Here is a 25,907-nt window from a genome sequence, read left to right as displayed (position 1 = left end):
TAAACAGTATGCCAACCAGAATAGCCAGTTAAGAAACTGCAGGGGCCAGCCCCATGGCCCAGGGATTAAGTTCGTGTGCTCCGCTGTGGTGGTCCAGGGTTTTGCTGGTTTGGATCCTGGGCACGGACATGGCACCACTCATTATGCCATGTTGAGGTGGCGTCCCATACGCCACAACCAGAAAGACCCACGACTAAAATATACAGCTATGTACTGGGGGGATTTGGGGAGAAAAAGTAGAAAGAAAAAAAAAGATTGGCAACATTTGTTAGCTCAGGTGCCAATCTTAAAAAAAAAAAGAAACTGCAGAAAATTCCCATGTTTCTTAAAAATATAGACCTTAAAAAATTCTCATTAATGACTTTGTACATTGTAATACCTGTATTTGGTAAGGGTGCAGTAAAATAGACATTCACATGTATTGCTGCAGGTGGCATAAACTGCTACCACCTTTTGGAAAAGGCAATTTGACAACATACATCAAAACCTTAACATGTTTGACTCTGATTGAGAAATCTGACTTTTAGGAATTTAATCTAGTGAGATGTATAATTAAAGAAATGAACAAACTTGTTTACAAGGGTGCTTATCACAGTATTATTTTTAATATAGGAAAACTGGAAACAACGTAAGTATACAATACCTGGGACTGGTTACTAAAATAGTCAATTCATATAATAGATTACCATATAGGCGTCAAGAACTTCCATTTAAAATAAGTATAGACAAGCAAAGAAATGTTAACAGTTGTTTCTCAGTGGTTTCCAGGTGACTTTTATTTTCTTTACTCCTTTCTATGTTTTCCAAATTTCATTCAGTGTACATCCTTACTTTTAAAAAGGACTTAAAAATTCATCTACCATAGTAGTATGGAGGAGAGGTTTTTTTGAAATTACAGTTCAGTACAAATGAAATTTAATAATGTCTTTACCATGGTCGTAACTTCGAAACATTTGCACCTCTTTTTGTCTCCCATATGTACTAAAAATATGGAAAGAGCCAAAAGAGGTATGTCATTCAAATTCCCCTTTCTTCCCAAATGAAATTCCCCCCAAATAAGACCACCATATCCTCAATTTGTAAGGCGCTTTCATGTAATTTCTCTTCATAATTATAATTAGTTCTTTTGAAGTTTATCTGTGTTTGATTTGCCTCTTCACGGTGCCAGTAGGGGACACATCTCCCATCTTTAAATTCCACCAGTCTTCTCCCTTCTCTTCTCTCCTCTCCTCCCACTCCTCCTATGTTCTGGAGAGTGTGTATAAATGCTTTGTTCTTCAAAGTTTTCATTACTCAGAAGGTGGCATACAAAATAGTTACATAATGCACACTTTATTCACATTTATAAAATCATTAATCAAAAAGTTTTCATTGCAAAAATTTCCAAACGATGTCTGTAACCATCAACTGCAGCGTAGGGGTATACTACAACCCAGCACAATTCATTAAGCTCTCTCAATGGGTTGAATCTCTGATACTCCAGCAGTCTCAGTAACACTTCAGAAACTAATACAGAGGCTATGTCTCTCTGGAGAGTAGTCTTCCAACTTTCTGGGACAGAAGTCAACCACCATATTCCCCATCAACTTCCCAAAAGAAGAGAGAAGAGTGGGGGAGGTAGAACAGGTTGCCAAATCCACTTAGGCAAACTCCGTATGGACTAACCCACCAAATCAAAGGCCAGGAAGTTACCCAAACCAACTTTAAAAGCGCTCAGAGTTCGGATGCGAATCAGACAAGGGTATGCCTCCTGTGACACCTGAGACACCACGAAAGTTCTTGAAAGCATCTGTTGTGGGTTTACCCTCTTCCTGGTTAACTTCTATTCCTTTTCTTGGCGTTCTCCTTTCCCCATTTTCTGTGTCTTTCCCCTAGCACTGGCACTAGAGGCATTACCCATTGCCGGCCCATGAATGAAATCACTACTTAGTAGCCAGACCTCTCCTCGCGCCAATGAAAGCATCTATGCTTGGGTCCCTTGAAGTGTGACACTCCTGTGCCGTCAAGTCATCTCAAAAGTGCTTCTCAGAGTTAGGCAAACAAAGGGAATCCTCAAGTCACAAGGTGCAGCTGGGGCTCAGGTAGAGGACCCTGACCGCATCACACCAGAATATAACTCTCAGGTAGTGAAACGGATGGAGGCGGTGAGAAAGCCGATGTCCAAACCAAGCAAACTCAGACGCGCACGCGCGTGGCTCGCAGCGCGTCTCCGGTGGCCGCATCACAGCGCCTGCGCACAGAATCCGAGGACGGGCGGGGAGCGGAGAGGAGCCCGGGCCTAGCGCTCCCACCGCCTCACTCCCCTCAGCCTGCGAGCCCCGCCTCCTCCAGCTGCTCGCCTTCCCAAACAACCTGTGCGCCGCCAGCGCTCTCCGCCCATTGGCCCTTGGCCTTTTCCGTTTCCGCCCAGCCCTCCACAGTCCACCAATCAGCTTGTGCGTTTGGGAAAGAGGCCACCTCCGAGGCCGTCGCTCCGGCTCTTCTGCCTCCTCCGGCTGCTGCCTCCGCTGCTGCCTCCTCCTTCCCCACCTCCTCCGTCAGGCGGGCGTCTGCGGGGGCCCGAGGGGCGGCGGCAGCGGCGGCAGCAGCAGCAGCAGCGACATGGAGCCGGGCGCCGGCGGCCGAAGCGCTGCTCGCGGGCAAGGGGCCGGGCCCCCCAGCACCCCGCCGCCCCGGGAGCAGGAGCGGAAGCTGGAGCAGGAGAAGCTCTCCGGGGTGGTGAAGAGCGTCCACCGGCGGCTCCGCAAGAAGTACCGGGAAGGTAAACAGCGAGCGGAGCCGGGGGGGAGGGGAGGCCTCCTCGCCCCCAGCCCCTTGTCACCGCTCCCCTCCCCCCCAGGGGCCACCATTACAACCTGAAGGAGCTGCACGTCAGCCGCTGCCGCTCTCCCAGGCCCGGACGCCCCCTTCTTGGTCGAGTCCTCCGTCGGCGTCGGGCGCGCTCCTCCCGCCCCCTTTTCTTCGAGGGCCCTTCAGGAGAGTTCCAGGCCTGTGGAGGAACTGAGTCCCCACCCCTCCCGTCCCCTGTCCCCGGCCGGGGTGCTGAGATTGTTGTCACCACACTCACAAACACGTCCAGCCCCACCGAGGCGGGAGAGAGACGTGGAGGTAAAACACGAAGGCAGGTAAAATCTGTTTGAGAAAGACGGCCTGCGAGGAGCCCGCCGGCCCTCGCTCCCTCGCGCCTCACCGGCCTGTCTGATCTGCCGCCGGTCAGACCCCTTCCTCGGACCTCACTCCTGCGGGTGAGCCTGGCTTCCCGGGCCTCCAGGGCTGCGAAGCCAGCAGGCCTTTTAGCTCAGTGGACTTCACCTTGTTAAAGCGGGGAGGGGCTCCATCCATACCCCCCAACCACTACCACCTTCTTCAAAAGCTGGGTCTGAGTGTTTATTTAGGCGGGCGAGGAAGAGATCTGGCGCAGGTTCTTAAAATATTGTTTAGCTTTGAAGACCCTGAAACTACCAAGCCTCCTCAGGACACAGTTACCAGCGAAGCCGGCCATCTCTGGGAACCCCTCGTATGCAAGATCTTAAGCAAACGAAGAAGCCTTAGTAGCTTTTGCTTGTGCCTGAGGAGTGTTTATAGTTGGGGTCTACAGTTATCCTTGGTATTTTCAAATATAGGCTTTGTTACTAAGCTATTTTATAACATGACAGTGAAACTTCCCAGTTTTTTGGTATGCTCAGGAGAAATTTCTTCTAAGTATCAAAATGAAGGATAACTTTCAACTTGCTCTCGCTTTGGCTTCATTGCAAACTGAAAAGTCAGCAGTCTTCTAGTGTTTTATACTTAGTTAATTTAGGATTGGAAGTAAAATTATGACAGTGAGGGAACAGACATGTAAGATCATGTTACCTTTGATTTACAAACACTTTTCAGTTACTCTAGAAGATTAAAACTGTCTTTTGTTCCTTTGAATGTCGTGGATGTGCTTCATTTTTCAAACTTTGAATCCAAAGTTTTCCTCCCTTGGCAACTCAAGCCTAGCTTTTTAAATAGCTGCTTAAATAGTCATCCTCAAAGATGGCCTATAGTTATTGTTTAATAGGTAGCAATAGAAAGAGACTTATCGGGTATAGTAAAGATGTTGAAATTTGTTTTTTAAAAGAATGCTTTAAACCCCAACCCACAATTTACTCAATAAAATGAGTAGTTACCATAGCAACCATTGCATCATTCTTGATTTTCAGAGAATGCACTTACATAATGGCATTCACTGTAGATTTTCATGTTTGGAGAAATGAGGAAATAAATGGACAAATTTTCCTTTATCATGCTATTTTGTGCAAATTTAAGCAAGTACACCTTTAGAGAAAAAAAGATGACTAGCATATAATTCAGTTTCCATTTTTACCTTTTTAATAATTATTATTCATTATTCATTTATTCATACATGAATAGGTTCCACTTAAATTAACACACTACTAATGTGTCGTCATGTCTTCAAGTGCTGTTTATACTTGCTTAGTTCCCACGTGTTGAAACATGTATTTAAGCCTGAATATTAACCAAGGGAACACTTGTGTATAACGAGAATTGGTAGATGGAAGTTACCAGAGCTGGAATAGATACTTGTAGTTCTTAAGTGAATGATCTATTGTGCTTCTGGGCAGGTAAAGTTCTGGCAGTCTGTAAACATTTGAATGAGACTGTTCTTTAGGCATTTTAATGCACTGAATTCCACCAATGATCTAGACTTCCCTAGGCTTTATTCCAATGATGAACAAAGCCTCATCAGTAAACTAGCAAAGTAAAAGATTCTAATGAGCATGCCCTTTCTACCTTTATTTCGGACATGTAGCTCAAATCTCAGTTTTGATTTGACAATCTGTTTTAAAAAAAGGTCTGTTTATGCACATAATAATCCCAAAGAAACAATTTTTAGTGATTTCCTTTGAGGTCTTAGTATCATAATGCTGATGGTCCCCAGTCTGTGGACACATTTTACAAGTTCATTTGCCAGTCAACTGTGGTCATAAAATAATAATATAAGTGGTGCTTAGGTGCTAGGTAAGGTTACAAAGGCCCATTTAATTAGTAACATACCTGAACTGTAATACCAATAACTATGGAAACTACCCTCCTGTTATAATAATATTCCTATCAGAAAATGCAATGAAAATTCCAGCTTAGAATCTTGGAATGTTAGACTGGAGGAAGGCTTAGCATTTATCACTGATTCCCAAACATGCTGATCAGTAGATTCGTCTGGATGTCTTTTAGAAAATACATAATTCCACCTCAGATGTACAGTTTCAGAATCCCTATCACTGGGATTCTGTCAGATTTTGGAGTGGTGATCTAAACTAGTTTCTAACTTTTACATGAGTGAGCCAAATCCCCAAAATAGTAAAATAACCTGCTTGAAGTTTGGATAGTTCATCATTAGCATTGTACATATTTTATGAGAATAATAGGTTTTTTCTTCCCAATTCCATGCCTAATGGTGACTCCAAGTGTTGGTAGAGTGGGAGAGGAAATGGTAAGCAGAAAGTAGCCCTAGAATTTGTGTTAGATAAAAGGATATAAAAATGATGGGAATAGGGGCTGGCCCCGTGGCCGAGTGGTTAAGTTCGTGTGCTCCGCTGCAGGCGGCCCAGTGTTTCGTTGGTTCGAATCCTGGGCACGGACATGGCACTGCTCATCAGACCACGCTGAGGCAGCGTCCCACATGCCACAACTAGAAGGACCCACAACGAAGAATATACAACTATGTACCGGGAGGCTTTGGGGAGAAAAAGGAAAAAATAAAAAATCTTTAAAAAAAAAAAAAATGATGGGAATAGGATAGGTATGATTAGCTGAGTTGGGGCTATGTGAGGTGTGGGTGTTTTGGGGAGAGATTGCAGGGAAGGAAATAAGTTGGGGTAGAGTGAAGAAGGAGGCACAACATTCACTGGATAGTAAGGACAGGAGTGAGAACTGGATAATGAGTCAGGGTTAGATAATATAGTTTTTCCTTCCCTTACCTCTTGTAGTGGAATTGAAAGTGAAGCAGAAATAAAAATGAAAATAAAATTCTTTTCTGCTGTGGTAGAAAAAGATTTCTCCCCACTCTTCCCAGTCCCTTTGTCCAGCTGATTCTTGTTGATGGTGATGGGCAGGCTTGGGGAATAGGGTAGCGAACAAGATGGTAAAGACTAGCAAGTAGGTTTAATACACTCTTCTTTTACCACTTTTCCCTTCTCTACTTCATTTTACTGCCTGTCCTGTGTCACCACTTAAAGAGGCTTTGCTGATTTGTATAAGGGTAAAGTGAGAGGTGGATATCAAGTCACTGTTCTGGGCAGTGCTGATATCTGAAGTAGTCATCAAGAGGAAATGGTAGGGAAATGTCTAGCAGTGAGTGATGATGCAAAGGCATGTTTCTGGTGTCAGCCATTTATAGGTAAGGGACAGTCTTTTGGATTGAGTTTATATAAATGGAAATATGCTTGTAGCTATAGGTGTTTTCTGTCTTTGCTATATAGAACTTTTAAAATATGACCTCCATGCAAGCCAAAAATATTTTAAATAAATCTTAAGAGTGTTTAAATAAGAAACAGGTAGTTTTGCTTTCCCAGCATGGACTTCATTGTTTAATCAGATCTACCTGATAAGTACATATCTAATTGAGAACTGAAGTAGAGCCATGTTTATTTTCAGTTGTCTTTTGTTTTTTTCCCGTAATTGTAGTCACATAAGCCCATTCCTATAATGATTGGTATTATGCTTGGCATCTCTTTTTCCAAACATAAGTCATGTAAAAATTCCAAGAAGATGTAAAGGCTACAGCTGTTAGAAATAAAAGTATGATCTCCATTCCATTTATTTTTGATTTTTTGGTCAGGAAGATTTGCCCTGAGCTAATGTCCATTGACAATCTTCCTCTTTATTTTTTGGCTTAAGGAAGATTAGCCCTGAGCTAACATCTGTGCCAGTCTTCCTCTATTTTATATGTGGGATGCCTCCATAGCATGGCTGATGAGTGAAGGAGGTCCATGCCCGGGATCAAAGCCATGAACATGGGCCGCCAAAGAGGAGCACATGGAACTTTAACCACTCCACCATGGGGCTGGCCCCTATTTTGGATTTTTAAAAAAATTTTTTTAAGATTGTCACCTGAGCTAACATCTGTTGCCAGTCTTTTTCTTCTTCTTCTCCTCCTCCTTCTCCCCAAAGCCCCCTGGTACATAGTTGTATATTCTAGTTGTAGGTCCTTCTGGTTTTGATATGTGGAACACTGCCTCAGCATGGCTTGATAAGCAGTGCTAGGTCCATGCCCAGAATCTGAACTGGTGAAACCCCAGGCTGCTGAAGCAGAGCAAGTGAACTTAACCACTCAGCCACAGGGCCAGCCACCCCTAGTTTGGATTTTTTGACCTATTTTGTGAATGTCTTTAACAAATTTTGTCAATTTATTCAGTTGCTGAATTTATTTATTCTGTATGCCAAAACAGATTCAAACAGTTCGTCACATAAACCCTTGCAGTTTATAAATCAGTCAGAGAAGAAAAATACATATTAACCTGTTAACAGTGGTATTCTCAAGATTTTGGGATTATGGGTGACCTTTATTATACTTTTCTACATTAAAAAAAATGTTGAGGGTCAGCCTGGTGGTGTAGCGGTTACGTTCGTGCACTTCACTTCGGTGGCCCAGGGTTCGTGGGTTTGGATCCCGGGTGCAGACCTGCATACTGCTCATCAAGCCATGCTGTGGCGGCATTCCACATACAAAATAGAGGAAGATTGGCACAGATGTTAGCTCAGGACAGTCTTCCTCAGGCAAAAAGAGGAAGATTGGTACAGATGTTAGCTCAGGACAATCTTCCTCAGGCAAAAAGAGGAAGATTGGCAATAGATGTTAGCTCAGAGCCAATCTCCCTCACCAAAAAAAAGCAATTGTTAGTAGCAATGATAATATTATAAAAGTAGTTAAAATAAGCAAGACAGATTACTGATACTGAAACAGAAAAGGAGAACACAGGATAGGTTGGTTCTGCAGACTAAATCCAGAAAAAACTGTGTTATAAAGATTAACAATTGTGAACTGTATTTTAAAAGTCAGTGACTAGGGGCCAGCCCTGTGGCTGAGTGCTTGAGTTCATGTACTCCACTTTGGCAGCCCAGGGCTTCACTGGTTCTGATCCTGGGCGCGGACATGGCACCGCTCATCAAGCTGTGCTGAGCGGCATCCCACGTGCCACAACTAGAAGGACCTACAACTAGAATATACGACTATGTAGTTGGGGGCTTTGGGGAGAAGAATAAGAAGAAAACAAAAAGACTAAAAGTCAGTGACTAAATAGCCTAGTTTAGATGTGTAATTCTTATTAATTATTCAAATTCATCTTCATAGTTTGAGACAAAGAGTGAGCTAGAATAGCAGTTTAGGATAAGCTGAAAAATACATTTGTGATTGAGTATTCTTTAGCAAACACCTAAAACAGGAACATTGTGGGGGAAAGGGAGAAATCTCTAAATGAGAAATCGTTTTAAACTAAACCCAAAAGGTCTGAAAATGAAAGAATGGGGGCCAGCCCAATGACATAGTGGTTAACTTCAGCATGCTCCACTTCATTGACTCAGGTTTGTGAGTTCACATCCTGGATGCAGACCTACACCACTCATCAGCCATGCTGGGGCAGCAACCCACAAATAAAGTGGAGGAAGATGGGCACAGATGTTAGCTCAGGGCTAATCTTCCTCAGCAAAACAAATAAACAAAAAAGCCCTGAAAGAACGAATGTAATGTTAGTGCTTTTCCTGAAACAAAGTTTTGAAATTGTTTTTAAAGTTAAGATAACAGACTATCTGGTTTTTTTGTTTGTTTTTTGGGGGGTTTTTTTTGCAGAGGAAGATTTGCCCTGAGCTAACATCGATCCCAGTCTTGCTCTATTTTTTAGTATGTGGGCTGCCAGCACAGCATAGCCGCTAACAGAGCAGTGTAGGTCTGCACCCAGGAACCAAACTTGGGCTTCTGAAGCAGAGTGCACTAAACTTAACCACTTGGTCACCAGGGTTGGTCCCAGACTGTTTTTAATTTCAATTTCCTAAGATTGTTTTTCCTTACATGGCCTTCAACACTGCTTTAAAATACTGAGCAACTCCCTGACCCCAAGAAACTTTGAACAGGTTCTCTGTTTTTCTTTTTTTTTTCAAGTGAGGTTTTAACTCTTTGCTTTACATGTTCTTCCAGTCATGCTCATTCTGATGTAGAATCAGAAAATGCTGCTTTTTGTGATAGAATCTTTGCTCAATCATCAAAATAAGTAAGGTGAAGGCTGTCCACAGAAAGGCTTATTAACTTTACCCTAGAAGAGTTTGAACTGCTATTCTATTAGGGAAAAAAATGAAAAGGGTTTTATAATCAGTAACACTAAAAGATAAAGGGAACGTTGGCTGATAAATAGTCAATTCAGTGAGGGGCAAATAGTATGTTAGCAACTTGATTTTGTTATTTTTAGTCATTTTTGTAGTAATTTTCTTTTTAGGGTTTTTTTTACATTTCAAAAGATACAATAAAAATCAAAAGTATTGGTGTAGATCCTTTGATATTTTGTGGGGGAAAACCCATAACAAATGCGGTGGATCTTAGCCTTGGTTCCACATCAGTATCATCTGTAGAACACAGCATCTATATTATTTAAAAGCTCCATAGATTATACAGTGGGCAAAGAGGCTGAGGAACACTGAGCTAAAGTGCTAATAGATTAGAGTAGGAAGAATTCTAGAAGAAAGGAGATTAGGTAGGAGACTCTTACACTAATCTGATTTGGAGTTAATTATAGCTTAAATAACAGTAGTGATCATGAAAATAGAGAAAAAGACTATTTGAAGGTCAGAGTGAGCAGTTTTAGTGAAAGTAAAGGGGAAGAGTCAAAGATGATGCCAAGATTTCATGCCTGGGAAAATGTAAGTAGCTATTTCCATCCACTTTGTTGGGATGGGGCCAGGGAGAACAGAGTAGACAGGCAGGTTGGTTTGTCATAGGATGGTAGTAATGATTTAGTTTGGAATGTATCCCTTCAAAGTGTAGCATTGGAAGCCCTCTCTGTGGAAGTTGAAGCTTTGAGGGCAGATGAACTGCCCAATGGAGTGATGAGAATGTGTAACTGAGGATAGATCCTTGGAAGACACCAGTAGTGTCCACAATTTTACATAAGTCAGTGCTTCTCTTTCTGCCGTATGTTCCCATAGCACAATTATGCTTGCCTTTATTGTATTTATCACTTACCAGTTCACTTGTCTGTCTTTCCCACTAAACTTAGTTCCTCGAGTAGAACTCTACCTTTTATCTTTGTATCCCTCCTACCTAGCACAATGCCTCATAGATTTGAAGCACACATACACAAAAAAAGAAGCCAATATAGTTATTTCCAGATAGTTGAATCTAATCTTTTTATATTCATAACTTTTAAATTTTAACTTTTGGATACAAATTTTTTGTGATGAATTTATGGTCATATCTTCTTAAATTGAGTATATTACATTAATTTTTAAAAATGGCCTAAAATTATCATTATGAGCATCATTCTGTTTTTCTATAAATAAAACTGTAAATAGTGGAGGATATGGATATTGTAAAGTGCCTTGTCCTTAACATTCTATAAATGTTTGTTGAATCAACTTGTCTTATTTTACTGTATACTGTGAATTCTATTTCTCCCCTTCTTATCTGCTACTCCCCCTTCCTTAAGTATTGGTTCCACATACCAGTGTCAGCCAAAGTTTAAAAAAATAAAAATTTTGTCCAGAGAAAAATGAGAATAAGGATATTGTAATGGTGAAATGTGTGTCTCTGTGTGTGTTGGTGTTAGATGATGGTAATACTTCTGTGTATGTTTATAAATTTACTTTATATGTTATAATTTCACAGATAAAAATTTTGCAACCCCAACGTCAGTCTCTTAAATTTTGGAGGTGAAATTTGTACTAATTGCAAAATCCAAACATCTGACAACCACTGATCTAAACTGTACTAATTTATTGTGCTTAAAGTCAAGATGTACTGGTGCCCATTGCTAGGGTTGTTTTAGAATAGATGGCTAGGCCCCATGCCTTTAGAGGGGCATCTGAGTATCCCCTATTCTCATTTATACGGAAATTCCTCTACTTATATAGAAATTCCTATTCCCATTTATACAGAAATTAGTCTCAGAAGGTTGTTCATAAGTCCTTTGTTTACACTAAATAAATGATCTGTGTGATCATATGCATTGGTAATGTTGTTTCACAAGGGAATAACAGATTTTGATGCTATTGGTTCTCACTTTTCTTGAGTGTTTCATACAGGATGTATTCAAAGAGTTTTACATTTTGGGTTAGCCATTTTTTTTGATAAATATGTTTGCAGTAAAAGAGCACTTCAAACACAGAAGATAGAACATGGGCCAAATTGTGTTTGTAGATTGTAAGTTTTATCCATGCGGTGTTTTGTTTTTAATTAAATTTGATTGTTCAGGTTGCCCCAAGCTTCACTGCTCTGTATATTATTTCACGAAGCATTTGAGTTTACAAACTTGCCATAGACCCATGGTTTTGAGCCATGGCTGCACAGCAGATTCATCTGGGGAACATTAAAATAAATGACCAGTTCCCACTCGAGACCAATTAAATGAAACTTCTGGGTGATTCTAGTGTGCAGCCAGAGTTGAAACCACTGCCAGGAATCTAACAAATAATTCAGTTGCAGAGACTAAATAACTGCATTTGACCAACAAAAGACCATTTGTTTGTGGCTAGTAGAGTCAGTGTACTTTGCTCTAGTGCAAAGTTTTGTTCATATTCATGAAAGTTCATAAATTAAAAACTCATAAAGAGAGGCAATGTTGCATAGTGGTTAGGAACATGGACTTTTGCACTTGACTGCCAGGTTTGATACATACCCTTGAGAAGGTTACTTACTCTCTGTACTTCAGTTTTCTTATCTGTAAAATAAAGTATCTGCTTCAATGGTTTGGCATTAGAATTAAATGAGTTAATATTTGTAAAGTACTTAAAACAGTATCTGGCACGTAGGAAGCATTGTTTGTTAAATACATAATTTAAAAAATAATAGAGGTGTATCTAGCTGTATTGGCCTGGATGCATTTAAGGTATAACATTGAAGATTAATAGTTCCTGAAATTTCTATCTAGACTGTTCTGTAGTCTCTTCTCAAGTGTTAGAATGGCTGTAACTTTTTTTTGTCCCGTTTTTCTCAGTTTTTATATGAAAAGTTGGACCTTTTTAGCAAATTAGGATATTGCGTTTTTTCCCCTCATCAGAGAAATGACTAGTCACAGCGTATTGAATGTAAGATGCAGGTTTTCAAGTGGTTCCTTTGTTGGAGTGTCAGGAGCTACTTCAACATGAAAGACCTTGGATGTTTTGTCCCACCTTTAGGTATGTCACTATATCAGGAGCTCAAGAATGCTGAAAAGGCTGGTCTTTGTGTGTTTTAACTATGTTTGTGAGACAGTCTGGTCCTAAACACTGTTTTAATGTCTTGGAATGGCTGCTGCTGAACTTGTTTCTACTTGGTCATGAGTTTCTGTGCTTTTTTTTTTTTTTTCCTGCTTTATCTCCCCCAAATTCCCCTTGGTACATAGTTGTATATCTTAGTTGCAGGTCCTTCTAGTTGTGGCATGTGGGACGCCGCCTCAACATGGGCTGACAAGCAGTGCCATGTCTGCGCCCAGGATCCGAACCGGCGAAACCCTGGGCCGCCGCCATGGAGTGCACGAACTTAACCACTCGGCCACGGGGCCAGCCCCCGAGTTTCTGTGCTTATTGTCTTGTATTAGAGGAAATGACCTTTAAATGTTCTTTAACTTGAATTTAGTAATCTGGTCATTGACAGATAATGCATTTTACAGCCTGTATTTGGTCATATATGGAAGTAAAAATCAAATAAACTGTTAATTCTGAATTTCTAAAAGTGCAAAATTTGTGATACTCAGAGTAAATCTTTGTATTTTTTTTTTTAGAGAATTTGATGACGCTCAAATTTAATGAAATACAATTTTTATTTTGTAACTTTTACTGTGCTGATGGCACATCATTTTTAAAATGAAATTTTTTTTTAAAGGTTTTATTTTTTTTCCTTTTTCTCCCCAAAGCCCCCCAGTACATAGTTGTATATTTGTTGTGGGTCCTTCTAGTTGTGGCATGTGGGACGCCGCCTCAGCATGGTTTGATGAGCAGTGCCATGTCTGAGCCCGGGATTCGAACCAATGAAACACTGGGCCGCCTGCAGCAGAGCATGCAAACTTAACCACTCGGCCACGGGGCCAGCCCCTAAAATGAAATTTTTTGAGGTACTATGTATGTACAATAAATGGCACCCATTTAAAGTGTATAATTTAATGGATTTTGACAGATGAATACACCTCTGAAACCATTACCACAATCAAGATACAGAACATTTCTGTCACCCCCCAAATTTGCATGTGCGCCTTTCTGGTCAGTCTCTCTCTCTCTACCCTTGTCTCACCAATCTCTTGTCACTATAGCTTTGTCTTCAATTTTTAGAGTTTTCTATACATTCATGTGCTTTCAAATACAGTATTTTTTTCCATATGATATTTATTTCTTTTTATTATTTAACATTGTACTGCATAGGCAGTGTGTAAGTCAAATATTCAAATCCCTTTACAAATAGTTGAAACATTCTGATTAACACATGTGGCAACAAGGAATAATTGGTATTTTTGATAACTATGCTTCAGAATTGACTACTTTCTTTTTTTTCTTCATTTATTTGTTTATTTTAGGATGTACATCATAATATATTTCGAATTCTGTGTAGATTACTCATGTGCACCACCTGAAAACTAATTATAGTCCATCCCCTCACATGTGAGCTTAATCACTCCTTTTGCCTTCCCTCCTCCCCCCTTCCCCTATGGTAACCACCAATCCAATCTCCAATGCTATGTGTTTCAAATACAATTTTTAAGTATTGGTTGACTTAACAACTAAATAACAAGAAATCCTTAGAGTCCAGTTTTAACACTTTTTGTGTGTATGCAGTTTGGCCAAGTTAGCAGAAGGATTTTGAATACGTATACTGGGCACTGGTCAACTTTGACTTTTTTTGACTTTTAGAACCCAAGTCATAAATTATTTTGAAAATACTTTGCTTAAAAGGTAAATACCACTATTTTGAATACTGTAAAGACAAATAATGGGCTCTTATTAAAAAACTGAATTTTCCCATTCTATTTTTGTTTAATAACTTTATTTAAAAAATACTTTAAGGGACCAACGAGGTGGCGCAGCGGTTAAGTTCACACATTCCGCTTCAGTGGCCCGGGGTTCACCGGTTCGGATCCCGGGTGCAGACCTATACTCCACTTGTCAAGCCATGCTGTGGCAGGCGTCCCACATATAAAGTAGAGGAAGATGGGCATGGATATTAGCTCAGGGCCAGTCTTCCTCAGCAAAAAGAGGAGGATTGGCAGCAGATGTTAGAGCTAATCTTCCTCAAAAAAAAAAAGAAAAAAGAAAAATAACTTTAATAAGCTTTAATAAAGATGTTCTGGAAAGTGGAATTTTCTCATAACTGAAGGCTGTGTTGTTTGTTCAACTTTGTAACCATCAGACATTTAACATATGTAGTGTATACCTAGTTGTTGCGGTTTAATACATTTTTGTTGAACCAATAAATGATTTAAAAGTTGTGTGTCCAGGATGCCTTACATGGGACATAGGGAACAGATCAGATTCATTTCTCTAATATGGCATCTACTACATTTTATTACGTCTTCTCCCTTTCCTTTGATGCCAGTGCTTGCTCATTAACTCTATTATTCTCTATGGTGTTTGACATAGAGTATTTTTTCAGCAAATCTTGAAAGAATGAAAAGTATATACAATTGCATTGTTTAGTCTTGATTGTATATTAAGTGTACTATACTAATCACGCATGAATTTTAGTGTCAGCATATTTGGAGAGAGTCTGGAGACTCTTAAATGTTAGTGAAAACATGAAAGTTATCTGCAATCAGTGTGAGTTGTATAGGCTTACAGACAAAATTTATGTCCTTCCTCAAAACTTCAGTGGAACAGATAGTAAGCCTTAAAACTCCATGAGAAATTGACAGTGTTTAAAGAGAACTTTGTTGAGTGTGCAAAACTAGAGGTCTTCTAAAAAGTTGAAGGGCAGTATGTTTCTGTATATATATATCTATATATATACTTATATATAGATATGTATATATATATACACAGTTGTCTTTACATCTCACAGCTGGTAGAATAATTCTAGAGTAAATTGAGTTTCACAGTATACAATGACATAGTGAGGACTCTGAGAATTTGTAATAGATTCCTTTGGTGCCCACATAACAACACAACATACCCTTGGTCACCAGCTGTGGTGGACAGACACTGAGTTGAAAGGTACCCAGCTGTGATAGAGTCCCACTTTAAATGTGTGCTGCTTTCCTTTCTACTTTGCACCTTTCTCCAACACTGCTGGAGCCCACTAAGGATGTCCCCTTAGTCAGTTCCTAAGTGCAGACTAGAAGTACAGGTTGTTAACAACCGTCAATTAATGGGGGATATTAACTGACAGATAAATGCTCCAGCCTCCCGTCATTTAGGTGCACAATTCCAGAGGCATTCTGTATGCTTCTCTGTTGCCCACAGCAGCAACCTCAATAATGCACCCTTTTATGAGCATTTTCTCCTTCCTTGGCTCTTTCTCCCCACTTCCTCGTTCCTATTTCCTAGGATTCTCTCCCAGATAAATTACTTGCACCCAGGTCCTTGTCTTAAGTTGTACATTCTGTAGAATCTAAATTAAAAGTGTCATATAAAGCAAATTTGTTTGACTATGTTAGAAAGAGCTTTTCCCAAACATATTTGATCATAGAACTTTTGTTTGGATGACGACTCTTACCAGCAAATTTAGTAAATTTATTTATTTATTTATAATATGTACATTAAATAGGACAAGGAAACAAATTCAAACAAAGGTCCTTTTAGAGTTGAAGATATTCATCTCAAAAAAAAAGATATAGCACATTTAAAATGACACTATACCTTAATGAACCATTTGCTCTCAAGTCTGATGAGTAAAGTCAGGAATCGTGTTATGAACCATCATAAGTTTATTAAAGTATCATTAATCAAAATATTTGTTTTAAAGACTTTACTTCCTGTAGTTCTATTTAGAGACTTGATAAATAACTACATCTGAAAGATATTGCTAAAACTGAGGAGTTTTTCTTTGAGAATTTAGAAAATTTTTGTTTGCCTGTTTTAGTGGACAATTATTGCCAGTTTCCTATGTAACAAATTGAGAGCCCTGTCACTACACAAATATTAGTGATTAATGAAAATATTGTTGTATAAGAACATAACCCCCCAAAAAGAGAAAACCTTTCATCCTTTGTAGGTTTAAAAATCAGTATTCAGGCCAAGCCTGAGACTGATACATACTCATCTTAACTGAGCAATGTGTGTGTAAGGGCATGTTTGTACCCTTATTGCTTTCTTGATTTGGTTAAACTGAAAGGCTAATTAGTTTGGTTTTCAAGTCAGTACTTACTGGACAGTGTGCTTAAAATAACCAATAAAGTTTTTCAAATTTTGAATAGATGTGTTGTTATATTTGAACTATTATAATTCCTTTTCTGTTTTTTTTTTTTTTTTTTTAACTCTTAAATACTAGAATCTAATAGTCTCACCCAGGGAGAGAATTTGAGTATAACTGTCATTCCCAAATTTGGCTTTTCTTTTTATGTTTTTAAGTTTATTCTGTTAGCAAACAATTGCTTACATTTGAACATGAGGCAAGAGAACCTAAATTTTATGTCTAAGGACATTGAATGAAGCCACTTTGATAATTTTTGTATACTCTTTTACCCTTAAAATTATGTCAATGTCATTTATTTGGCCATAGCATTCTCATACCTTTCTTTATCAGAACTCACACTGATGTTTCAGATTTTATATTAAATGTGATTACTGATTTAATTTTTAAAAAAGAGGTAGCTAGTAGTAATACTGTGGCCAGATAATGTAGTCAGCTTATTTTTATTCAAAACATTTTATAAAGACTTCAAAACTCTTGAGAGGCTTCCAAGGTAATATCTGTAGCAACATTTTTGCCCTAGGATTATAATTTTTAACATACAGTATGCCTAGAGCAAGTCCAAGTGTTTAAATAAAAATATTTAACTTGTTTACTATTTTATTTTGCTGTCTTATCTATCAACCCCTTTTTAATATAGAGAACTAATAAGTATGTAGAGATCAAAAAAAATAACAGGCAAGAAGCAGGCTTAAGTGGTTTTACTCTCTTGCTGCAAGGTCATATTGCCTAAGGGGTAGCAGGACAATTAATGCTTGAATGCCCGGCCATACTTGTCCCCTACCAGCACGATTTTGGTTTATAAACTGGTAACTCATCTATGTCTAATTACATTGATTAGTTTTATTCAGCTTCACAAATCCAACTGTGTAAAGTGGTAAAATTTATTTGATTATCAAGTCATAGTTAAAATGATGCATCCATTTGCCTAAAGGAGCTTTTAAAATTATAAAATTTCAACTTTATGAAACTTTACTTCATGATTTTGCTTCTACTTACCTTTAAGTAATTTTAGATTATGCTGAACTTTTAAGAGCCTGGCCTATTTTTAAGTAAAGTAACTTAATTCATTTTTTTCCTTGTTTTTAGTGGGAGATTTTGATAAGATCTGGCGAGAACATTGTGAGGATGAGGAAACACTTTGTGAATATGCTGTTGCAATGAAAAATTTGGCAGATAATCATTGGGCAAAAACTTGTGAGGGCGAAGGTCGTATTGAATGGTGTTGTAGGTGAGTGTTTTTATGAAATAACTTTTTTGGTTTCTAATGTATTGTTCAAACTCTTAAATCTAAGTAATGCTGTATGTAATTCATTGTACTGAAATCGAAATGTTTTACAACAGATGATGTCTTTTAAACAACTTCTCTCCCTTCACTTTCTCTAGGTTTATTTCATTCATCTTTTTTAAATCAAAATGGTTTTCCTTGATATAATTTAAAATTTTCTGTTTCAGCTTTTTAAAAGTATAGCTTTAAATACATTTAATATATTTAAACATCAATACATTTAAAATATGGGACTTAACATTTTACTCATCATTAATAAGTTATAGTACAGAAATTTCCTTAGATAAATATCCATATTGGATTAAAGTAAAAGTGAGTACTTTTCTATAATTTAAAATTTGAAAACATCTTAAAAGTTTTAAAATGCTGAATTTTTGATGTGTGATTAGTGTATTCCAGCATTTATATTAACTTTGGATAATATTTATTTTGTCATAGTATAGATTCTAATGTTAAAAACATCAGAAAATGGAGTACTGCTAATCAGTTCTCTCAAGGTGATAAAATTATAAGAACAGATTTGTATATTGACTGAATTTAAAAATCAATTCCCAGAAAGCAAAAGTATTATGTTTTTCCATGCAGAATAAGTTTATGGTAACTTCAGGTTTATGTTTCATTGGAATTACTTTCTATTCAAAATTTCTGTTTTTTATCTCATTTAAAAATTATGTAATAATGCATATTTCATTCATTCAACAAGTAATCCAGACAAAAATATGGATTTAACTTAGTTCTTTTACTTAAATTCATTTAATAAATAATTTTTAATGTTTGTCTAGTGTGTACCAGTCACATCACAGGCACTGGGAGTACAACAACCAATCAATCAGACAAAATCTTTGCTCTCATGGAGCTTACATGCAAGTCGGGGTTAAAGGCAAGAAACAATACATAAACTAAATATATACTAGGTCAGGTAATAGTAAGTGCCATGAGAAAAATAAGCAAGGAAAAGTAAAACAATTTTAAGTAGGGTAGATAGAGAAGGCCTCACTGGTGTGATATGTGTAAAAGATAGGAAGGAAATAAGAAAGTACTCCCTAACAAGTCCAAAGGCCTTGAGGCAGGAGCGTGCTGGCGTGTTTCAGAAACAGCAAGGAGACCAGTGTGGCTAGAGCAGAATGAGAGTGGGGAGAGTGGTAGAAAATAAAATAATGAACAGCTAGATTTTGTAGGGTCTTGTGGACCATTGTAAAGACATTGGCTTTTATTCAGTGTGAGATGGGAAGTCATTGGATGTTTTAAGAAAAGGAGTAACAGGATTTTCTTAACCTTTTAAAATGTGTCAGGGATTTTTTTTTTTTAAGAATTTATTTTTTCCTTTTTCTCCCCAAAGCCCCCAGGTACATAGTTATATACTCTTTGTTGTGGGTCCTTCTAGTTGCTGCATGTGGGCCGCTGCCTCAGCGTGGTTTGATGAGCAGTGCCATGTCCGTGCCCAGGATTCAAACCAACGAAACACTGGGCTGCCTGCAGTGTGAACTTAACCACTTGGCCACGGGGCCAGCCCCGTGTCAGGGATTTTTAAGAATTAATTGCTGTGTTAAGATAGACTATGGGAAGGGCAAGGGTGTAAGCAAGGAAACTAGTTAGGAGGCTACTGCAATAATTAATCAAGGCACAAAGTTATAGTGAAACAGTTTTCTTGAAGAGTGAGAAAGCGAATGGACAGGATAGTGTAGTAGAATTAATGCTCAAATGAGTAGAATGAGTCAAGAGAGGGGCAAGGGAGATGATGGTGTATACATTGCTGTGATTATGATGAGATGTAAGAGGGAGTTGAAAATATGAGGTGGGTGAGAAACAGTGAAAAAGTGGTATCATCAATGGATTGTGGAGTCAAAGAGTTGTGGAGTTGGAGAACTAACTGAAGGAGCCAGAATAACAGGAAATGGGATGCTTGGAATTAAAATGTTTGAGTTATTTTTGCTTGGTTCAAGAGAGAAAATGATTATAAATTTGACTGTTCTACAGAATATACATATTCTCCCTCACACTAAGAAACGCAAAATGAGGTGTATTATAAACCAAATATTGCCCTTGTAACACAAAGTGATAATGTAATCCGGTCAGGAAATCAGCACCATCACTATTTAAGACCATCATTCTTGGCTTTTAGTAGCACTACTTTTAAATTAGTATTCCAATACATCAGACAAGCTGTCAGACTTTATTTCTTACATGGACTTTGATAGCTGGTATTCTCATAGGAGCATTTGCTTGTACCTTTCACTTGAATAATGCATCTGCCTCACACTTCACTCTTTTTTCTTTTTCCTTAGATTTGTATTTTTATCAATAGTTATTGTATCTACATGTGTTCTAAAGGAGGTCATTTTTAGGTTGAACTGCTGAAAAAGAACATTAACGATTTAGGTCAAACTGCTGAAAAAGAACAGTGGCAAATATGATAAAAAGATTTTACTATGGAAAGTAATCCCAAGAGGAGTTTTATAATGTCTTTACTTTAAACTTAAAACTAGGTTGGGGAAAAAGGCTTCAAAACAATATTGAATTTTGAAATTTGAGTTATTTGTAATTCCAGCTTGGGTTATATGTAATTCCTTTCTCTGTTGACAATTCTAAGAAAGCAATGTCACTTTGAAAGCTAAAGTGGGCTTTAAAAAGGATTTGATGAAAGTTTGTTTCCAGTTGGTTATACTTAAAAACTTTATAGGAATTTGGTATGTGAGATAAGCCTTACTGACATTATCCTGCTACGATTTTATTGACTGTTGAGCTTGAAAAATTCTACATAAGATTTCCTTCAAAAAAATAATAAAGTTTTACCTGTAATGTGAGGTGTTAAAAACCAGAAACAAAACACAATATGAAGATATAGTTGTACATTTAATAAAAGAATTTGCCTTTTCTAACTCTTTACACACAAAGAAACATAAAAACACACTTATTTCCTGAACCATTTGAAAGTAAATTGCAGATAATGTGACTTTTCATCCCCATGCGTCTTCTAAGAATAAGGACATTCTTCTACATAACTGCAGTACCATTATCACATTAATACAATTAACAATAATTTCCTAAAATATCTAGTTTGTAAATTCAGATTTTTATTTTCCCGAAAATGTACTTTATTTTTTTTTCTAAATCCAATCATGCATTGCATTTAGTGGTTACCTTTCTTCAGTTTCTTGTTTCTGTTTTCCATTACTTTGAGTTTTTAGAGAAATGTCAGTTGATTCATAAAGTATCCCCCATTCTGTATTTTGTGATTGTGAGTTCAAGGTGGTTAATAGCATTGTTTAAATATTTGGTATATCCCTACTCATTTTTTTTTTTTGGCTTTTCATTCTATCAATTACCAAGAGAGATGTTTTCAAGATGGCATGTTTCTCCATTTTTCTATAATTATTATTTTACTTCTTCTTTAGCGATTTCATTTTTCTGTTGAAGTTCTTCGTCTATTTGGTTAATCTTTTTCTCCATTTTTAAAAAAAGTATATATAATCGTTATTTTAAAGTCTTTGCTTATTCCAGCATAGGGTTTATCTGTGGGTCTGTTTCTTTTGGCTGTTTTTTCTTTTGGTTATGGATCATTTTTTCCTGCTTCACTGTACATCTGGTAATTTTTAAAAACATATATTACTGGCATTGTGTTTAGAAGAGACTGGCATAAATAAGTGTTTTTCCCCAGAGAGGACATGCGTTTTTCTCTTACAGGCAGCTAGGACTGAACCCTTTGATCCCATCAGGAGTTAAGCTGGGTTGAAGCTGATTAACTCTTTAGATAATTTCAGTTCACCTCTGGCTTCAAATGCTTTGAAGGCGAATCCTGTTCTACGGTTATTGCAGGCACCATCCTCTAACAGGACTCTGAGACTTAATCCCACAGAAGAGTGCAGAGAATTTTCTCTGCTTTTTAGTTCTACACCAGGCCTCCAGTGCTGCCTCACTGCCTTTTTCATAATAGAAAAAAGACGTATCAGGGGAAGCAGGAAGAAAATGAGAACTATCTCTTCATTTGGGTTTCTTAAAGATTCCAATCTGTCACATCATTCTAAGCAGCCATTAAAAGCTGTGCTGGTTTTCCTTTAATCAAACAGAGTCCCTCTAAATGGAAGATTTGATCCTCTGCTGCCTATGCACCTTTTCAACAAATGCACAAAGTGCCTGTGATTCCTTCTCATCTAGGAAGGGCTTGTCTCTCTCTGGGATTTAGTTCCTTTAGAAGACTTTGCATCCTCAGCTCTCTCGACTTCTTTTTAATATGTTGTATTTTAGATTGGGTAGGTTTTTTTCTAGTTACAGCATAACCAAGGATCTGTTATGATTGTTGTCTGTATCCTAATCCACAACCAGCTTTGTGTCCTGTTTTGGATTTGATTGTTTTCTCATGGTACCATTTAACTACTTCTTCAATCTCTTTATTTCTTGTGAACTGAAAGTTGGGTCTAACGTGTTGATTCAGGTCACATATTTTTGCCAAAATATCTATTAGGTGAAACTGCATAGTTCACATTGCATCACATTAGCAATTTCTTATTGTCAGGTTATTCCACCATTAGAGATGCTAAATTTTGCTGTTTGTTTAGGGTGGTACCTACCAGATCCTTTCGTTATAAACTTATGTTTTCCCTTTGCAGTTAGCAAGTAAAAGTGATATGTTGGCTCGTGGATCAATCCTGTCTCCCAAAAGTTTTTCAACTAACAGGTTTACTTCCATTAATTATTTCATTTGGGGTTGCAAAATGATTTCTTAAATTGTATCATTCCTTGCATTTATTAGCTGTCATTCTTATAAATAAAATCTTTCCTTTATGATCAGGGAATGATTACATGTTCTCCAGAAAGTCTGGGTAAAAATAAATATATATTAGTAATTCTTTCTGTTTAATTACCAATATTCACAGTAAGGAGTTCATGTAATAGTTAATTTCAATTGGGACAAGTAAGGTTTTGGGGGGTGGGTTTTTTGGGGTTTTTTTTTTGTTTTGAATATCACTGTAGCCTCCTGGATTGTTATTTATTCACTTTTTCTATCAGTGTTTGATTTTTTTTTTTGGTATTCTAATTCTATATTTAGCCAGTGGGAGCCCTTTCACAGTTGGCTTCTGTGTTCTTAAATCACCTTTGAGGACTTTCTTGCAGTCCTATTATAAGATGAGCCTTTACTTTCCCTGCACAAGACCTAGAATCAAACACTTTCTTCAAGGAGCCCTAGTTTCTTTTAGTGGGAAATGGCATTTAGAAATTAAGATCTGGGTACTAGATGTGCTGCCGGGGTGTCCTTTCTTGTGCAGATTTTCAGTGAAGAGAATTAGAAAAAATATTCATATATAGTCTTAAATTCATAATTGATATTTTCTATTTAAATGTATCATTACAGGATTTTTGCCTAACTTCTTCGTTTCATATTTGTATCTTTTCTGTTACACTGAAGGACTTAGTTCTGAGTAACATTAACACATTTGCTTTGTCCTACAGTTCACATAAAATGGTTTCAAAATTACAATACCAGTTTTACTTCTAACAGTAAAGTGAGTAAAGTTTAAGATTTCTTTGCAGTTCTTTTGTCTTTGAAACATATCCCACTAAGAGAATACTATGTTTAAAAGTTACAGACAGTTCTGGGGGCTGGCCTGGTTGCACAGCTGTTAAGTTCACGTGTTCCACTTCGGCGGCCCGGGGTTCGCCGGGTCGGATCCCGGGTGTGGACATGGCACTGCTTGGCAAGCCATGCTGTGGTAGGCGTTCCACATATAAAGTGGAGGAAGATGGGCACGGATGTTAGCTCAGGGCCAGTCTTCCTCAGCAAAAAGAGGAGGATTGGCAGCAGATATTAGCTCAGGGCTAATATTCCTCAAAAAACAATTTTTTAAATAATAAAAAAAAAGTTACAGACAGTTCTTTTGTGTATGGTTATGTTACCAATTTACTATACAGTTGGTTTCACTTTATTTTCAGTTTTATGGGGTTTTCCCCCTTTTTTAATTTGGGGGGTTATAAAACATTTACATGGTTCAAAAGTGAAAGCTTTATCTAAAGCTATGCTTAGAAAAGGCTCCTGTCCATTTTCTTCATTTGTTTCTTGTTTTTCCTACCAGTGCTTCTTTTTGTATAAATGAGCAGATTCACATACACATACACACATCCACCCTTTCTTACCTATTCAAGTGGTACATGTTATACACTCTAGTTTGTACCTTGGTTTTTTACTTAATAATATGTCATGGAGATCACTCTATTTGATTTTGTACTAGTCAGGGTTTTCCAGAGAATTGGCTCACATGTTTATGGAGGCTGACAAGTCCCAAGATCTGCAGGATGAGTTGACACACTGGAGACCCAGGAGAACCAACGGTGTAGTTCCAGTCCTAAAGCCAACAGACTCGACACCCAGGAAGAGCTGATGTTTCACTTTGAGTCTGAAAGCAGGAAAAATCCATTGTCCCAGTTCAAAGGAAGTCAGACAAGAGGAATCACTCATACTCCAGGAAGGTTCAGCATTTATATTCTATGCAAACCTTCAAGTAATTGGATGAGTCTCACCCACATTATGAAGGACAATCTGCCTTACTCAGTCTACCAATTTAAATGTTAATCCCTTGAAATATAATAATGTATACCTGAAATTTATATAATGTTATAAACCAATGTTACCTCAGTAAAAAATTAATTAAAAAAAAATGTCAGTCTCATCCAGAAACATCCTCATAGAAACACCCAGAATGTTTGACCCAGATATATATAGGCACCTTGTGGCCCAATCAAGTTGACACATAAATTAACCATCACAAGTATATAGATATCGTCCTCATTTTGATAAGTTATTTACAAGCTTTTCCTGTTATAAATAGTGCTGTAATGAATAACCCTGTGCATATTCATTTTGTATTTTTGGCATTTTATCTTTGTAGATTCCTAGATGTGGAATTGCAGGGTAAAAGACTAAATGCATATGTGATTTTGTTGGATATTGCCAAATCATCCTCCACAGAAGTTATATCATTTTACAATTCCATCAGCAAAAAACAAGAATACCTAATTCTCCACAACCTCACCAACAGACTATGTTGCTCACCTGTTGAATTTTTGCCAGTCTGATAGACGGGAATTGGTATCTCTGTGTGGTTTTAATTTACATTTCTCTTATGAATGAGGTTGAGTATATTTTTTACATATAATTTTCATGAAAGTTTTGGTTGTCTTTCTCTTCCCTTCTAGAAACTTGTTTGATTGCTGGATTCACTGGGCATTGCTCTTATGTATTTTGTCTATTATGTTGGAGCATCTCTAGATGTGTAGGTAGGAGTTTGGGTGGCTTACTTTGTTTCTTAATTCCAAAGAACCTTGCTTGATTGCTACAAATACAAAAATGGAATTCGTTTAATAAATATTGTCCTCTTTTCATCTGATTTATGATTGTTTATGTATAGATTATATGTATAGATTATAACATCTCAGTAGGCTCCTTGTCCTTAATTGCTTCATTCTTTCCCTTTATGACCACACTTTCAGAGATATTTCTCTTTTTTCAAGGTGCCTCTTTTCTCCCCCCAGAAAGAATATCTTCTCAAGGCTCTCACCTTTGTTGACAGCACTTCCCATATACTTTCCAAACTCCTTCGTTTTGGCCTTCCAGTGGCTAATGCTCTGATTCACTTTGTCCCAAATCTCTTCTTAAGATTCCCTCACTCAGAATCGGATCCTCTCTTGATGGTGAAACTCAGCTGGTGTTATCCGTTTTTTGCCACCTCTAAGACCCTATCATACCTTCCTCTCATTTACAGAGTCCTCATCTAATTCTGCTTTTGGTGGCTCCAAGGCCAACTCACTTGGCCTCAGATTTTTATTTCCCCAATTATATGTAAAATGAAATTCTGTTCTGTTTCCTAGATATGCCATAGGTATGAACTGTTTTTACTTTTCCTAAAAATTTATATTTTTTGGAAGGTGCATAGGGAGATTGGAATTTAGATGGCTGTTATTATTCCTGTGAGAACCTAGAATTCTAAACCTTTAAGTATTTTGCTGCTGAGTTTCTAGACAACTATGAGATTGAACCGTATAAAATGGCAATTTTTGTGG

General features: G+C 37.7%; 1 protein-coding gene across 1 annotated transcript in view; it reads left to right on the top strand.

Annotated features, from left to right (window-relative positions):
• The first annotated feature begins 2,492 nt into the window (after nt 1–2,492).
• BMT2 (base methyltransferase of 25S rRNA 2 homolog) overlaps nt 2,493–25,907 on the top strand; it is a 71,218-nt gene continuing 47,803 nt past the window's right edge. Inside the window, exons 1-2 of the mRNA XM_046669162.1 lie at nt 2,493–2,761; nt 17,657–17,798. Coding sequence (XP_046525118.1) covers nt 2,602–2,761; nt 17,657–17,798 — 302 coding nt within the window. The 5' untranslated portion in view covers nt 2,493–2,601. The remainder of the gene's footprint in view (nt 2,762–17,656; nt 17,799–25,907) is intronic.

This window comes from Equus quagga, chromosome 8 (assembly GCF_021613505.1).
Source record: "Equus quagga isolate Etosha38 chromosome 8, UCLA_HA_Equagga_1.0, whole genome shotgun sequence".
Classification (NCBI taxonomy): Eukaryota; Metazoa; Chordata; class Mammalia; order Perissodactyla; family Equidae; genus Equus; species Equus quagga.
The sequence above is the reverse complement of the archived record's forward strand: the minus strand, read 5'-3'. Positions and strand labels throughout refer to the sequence as shown.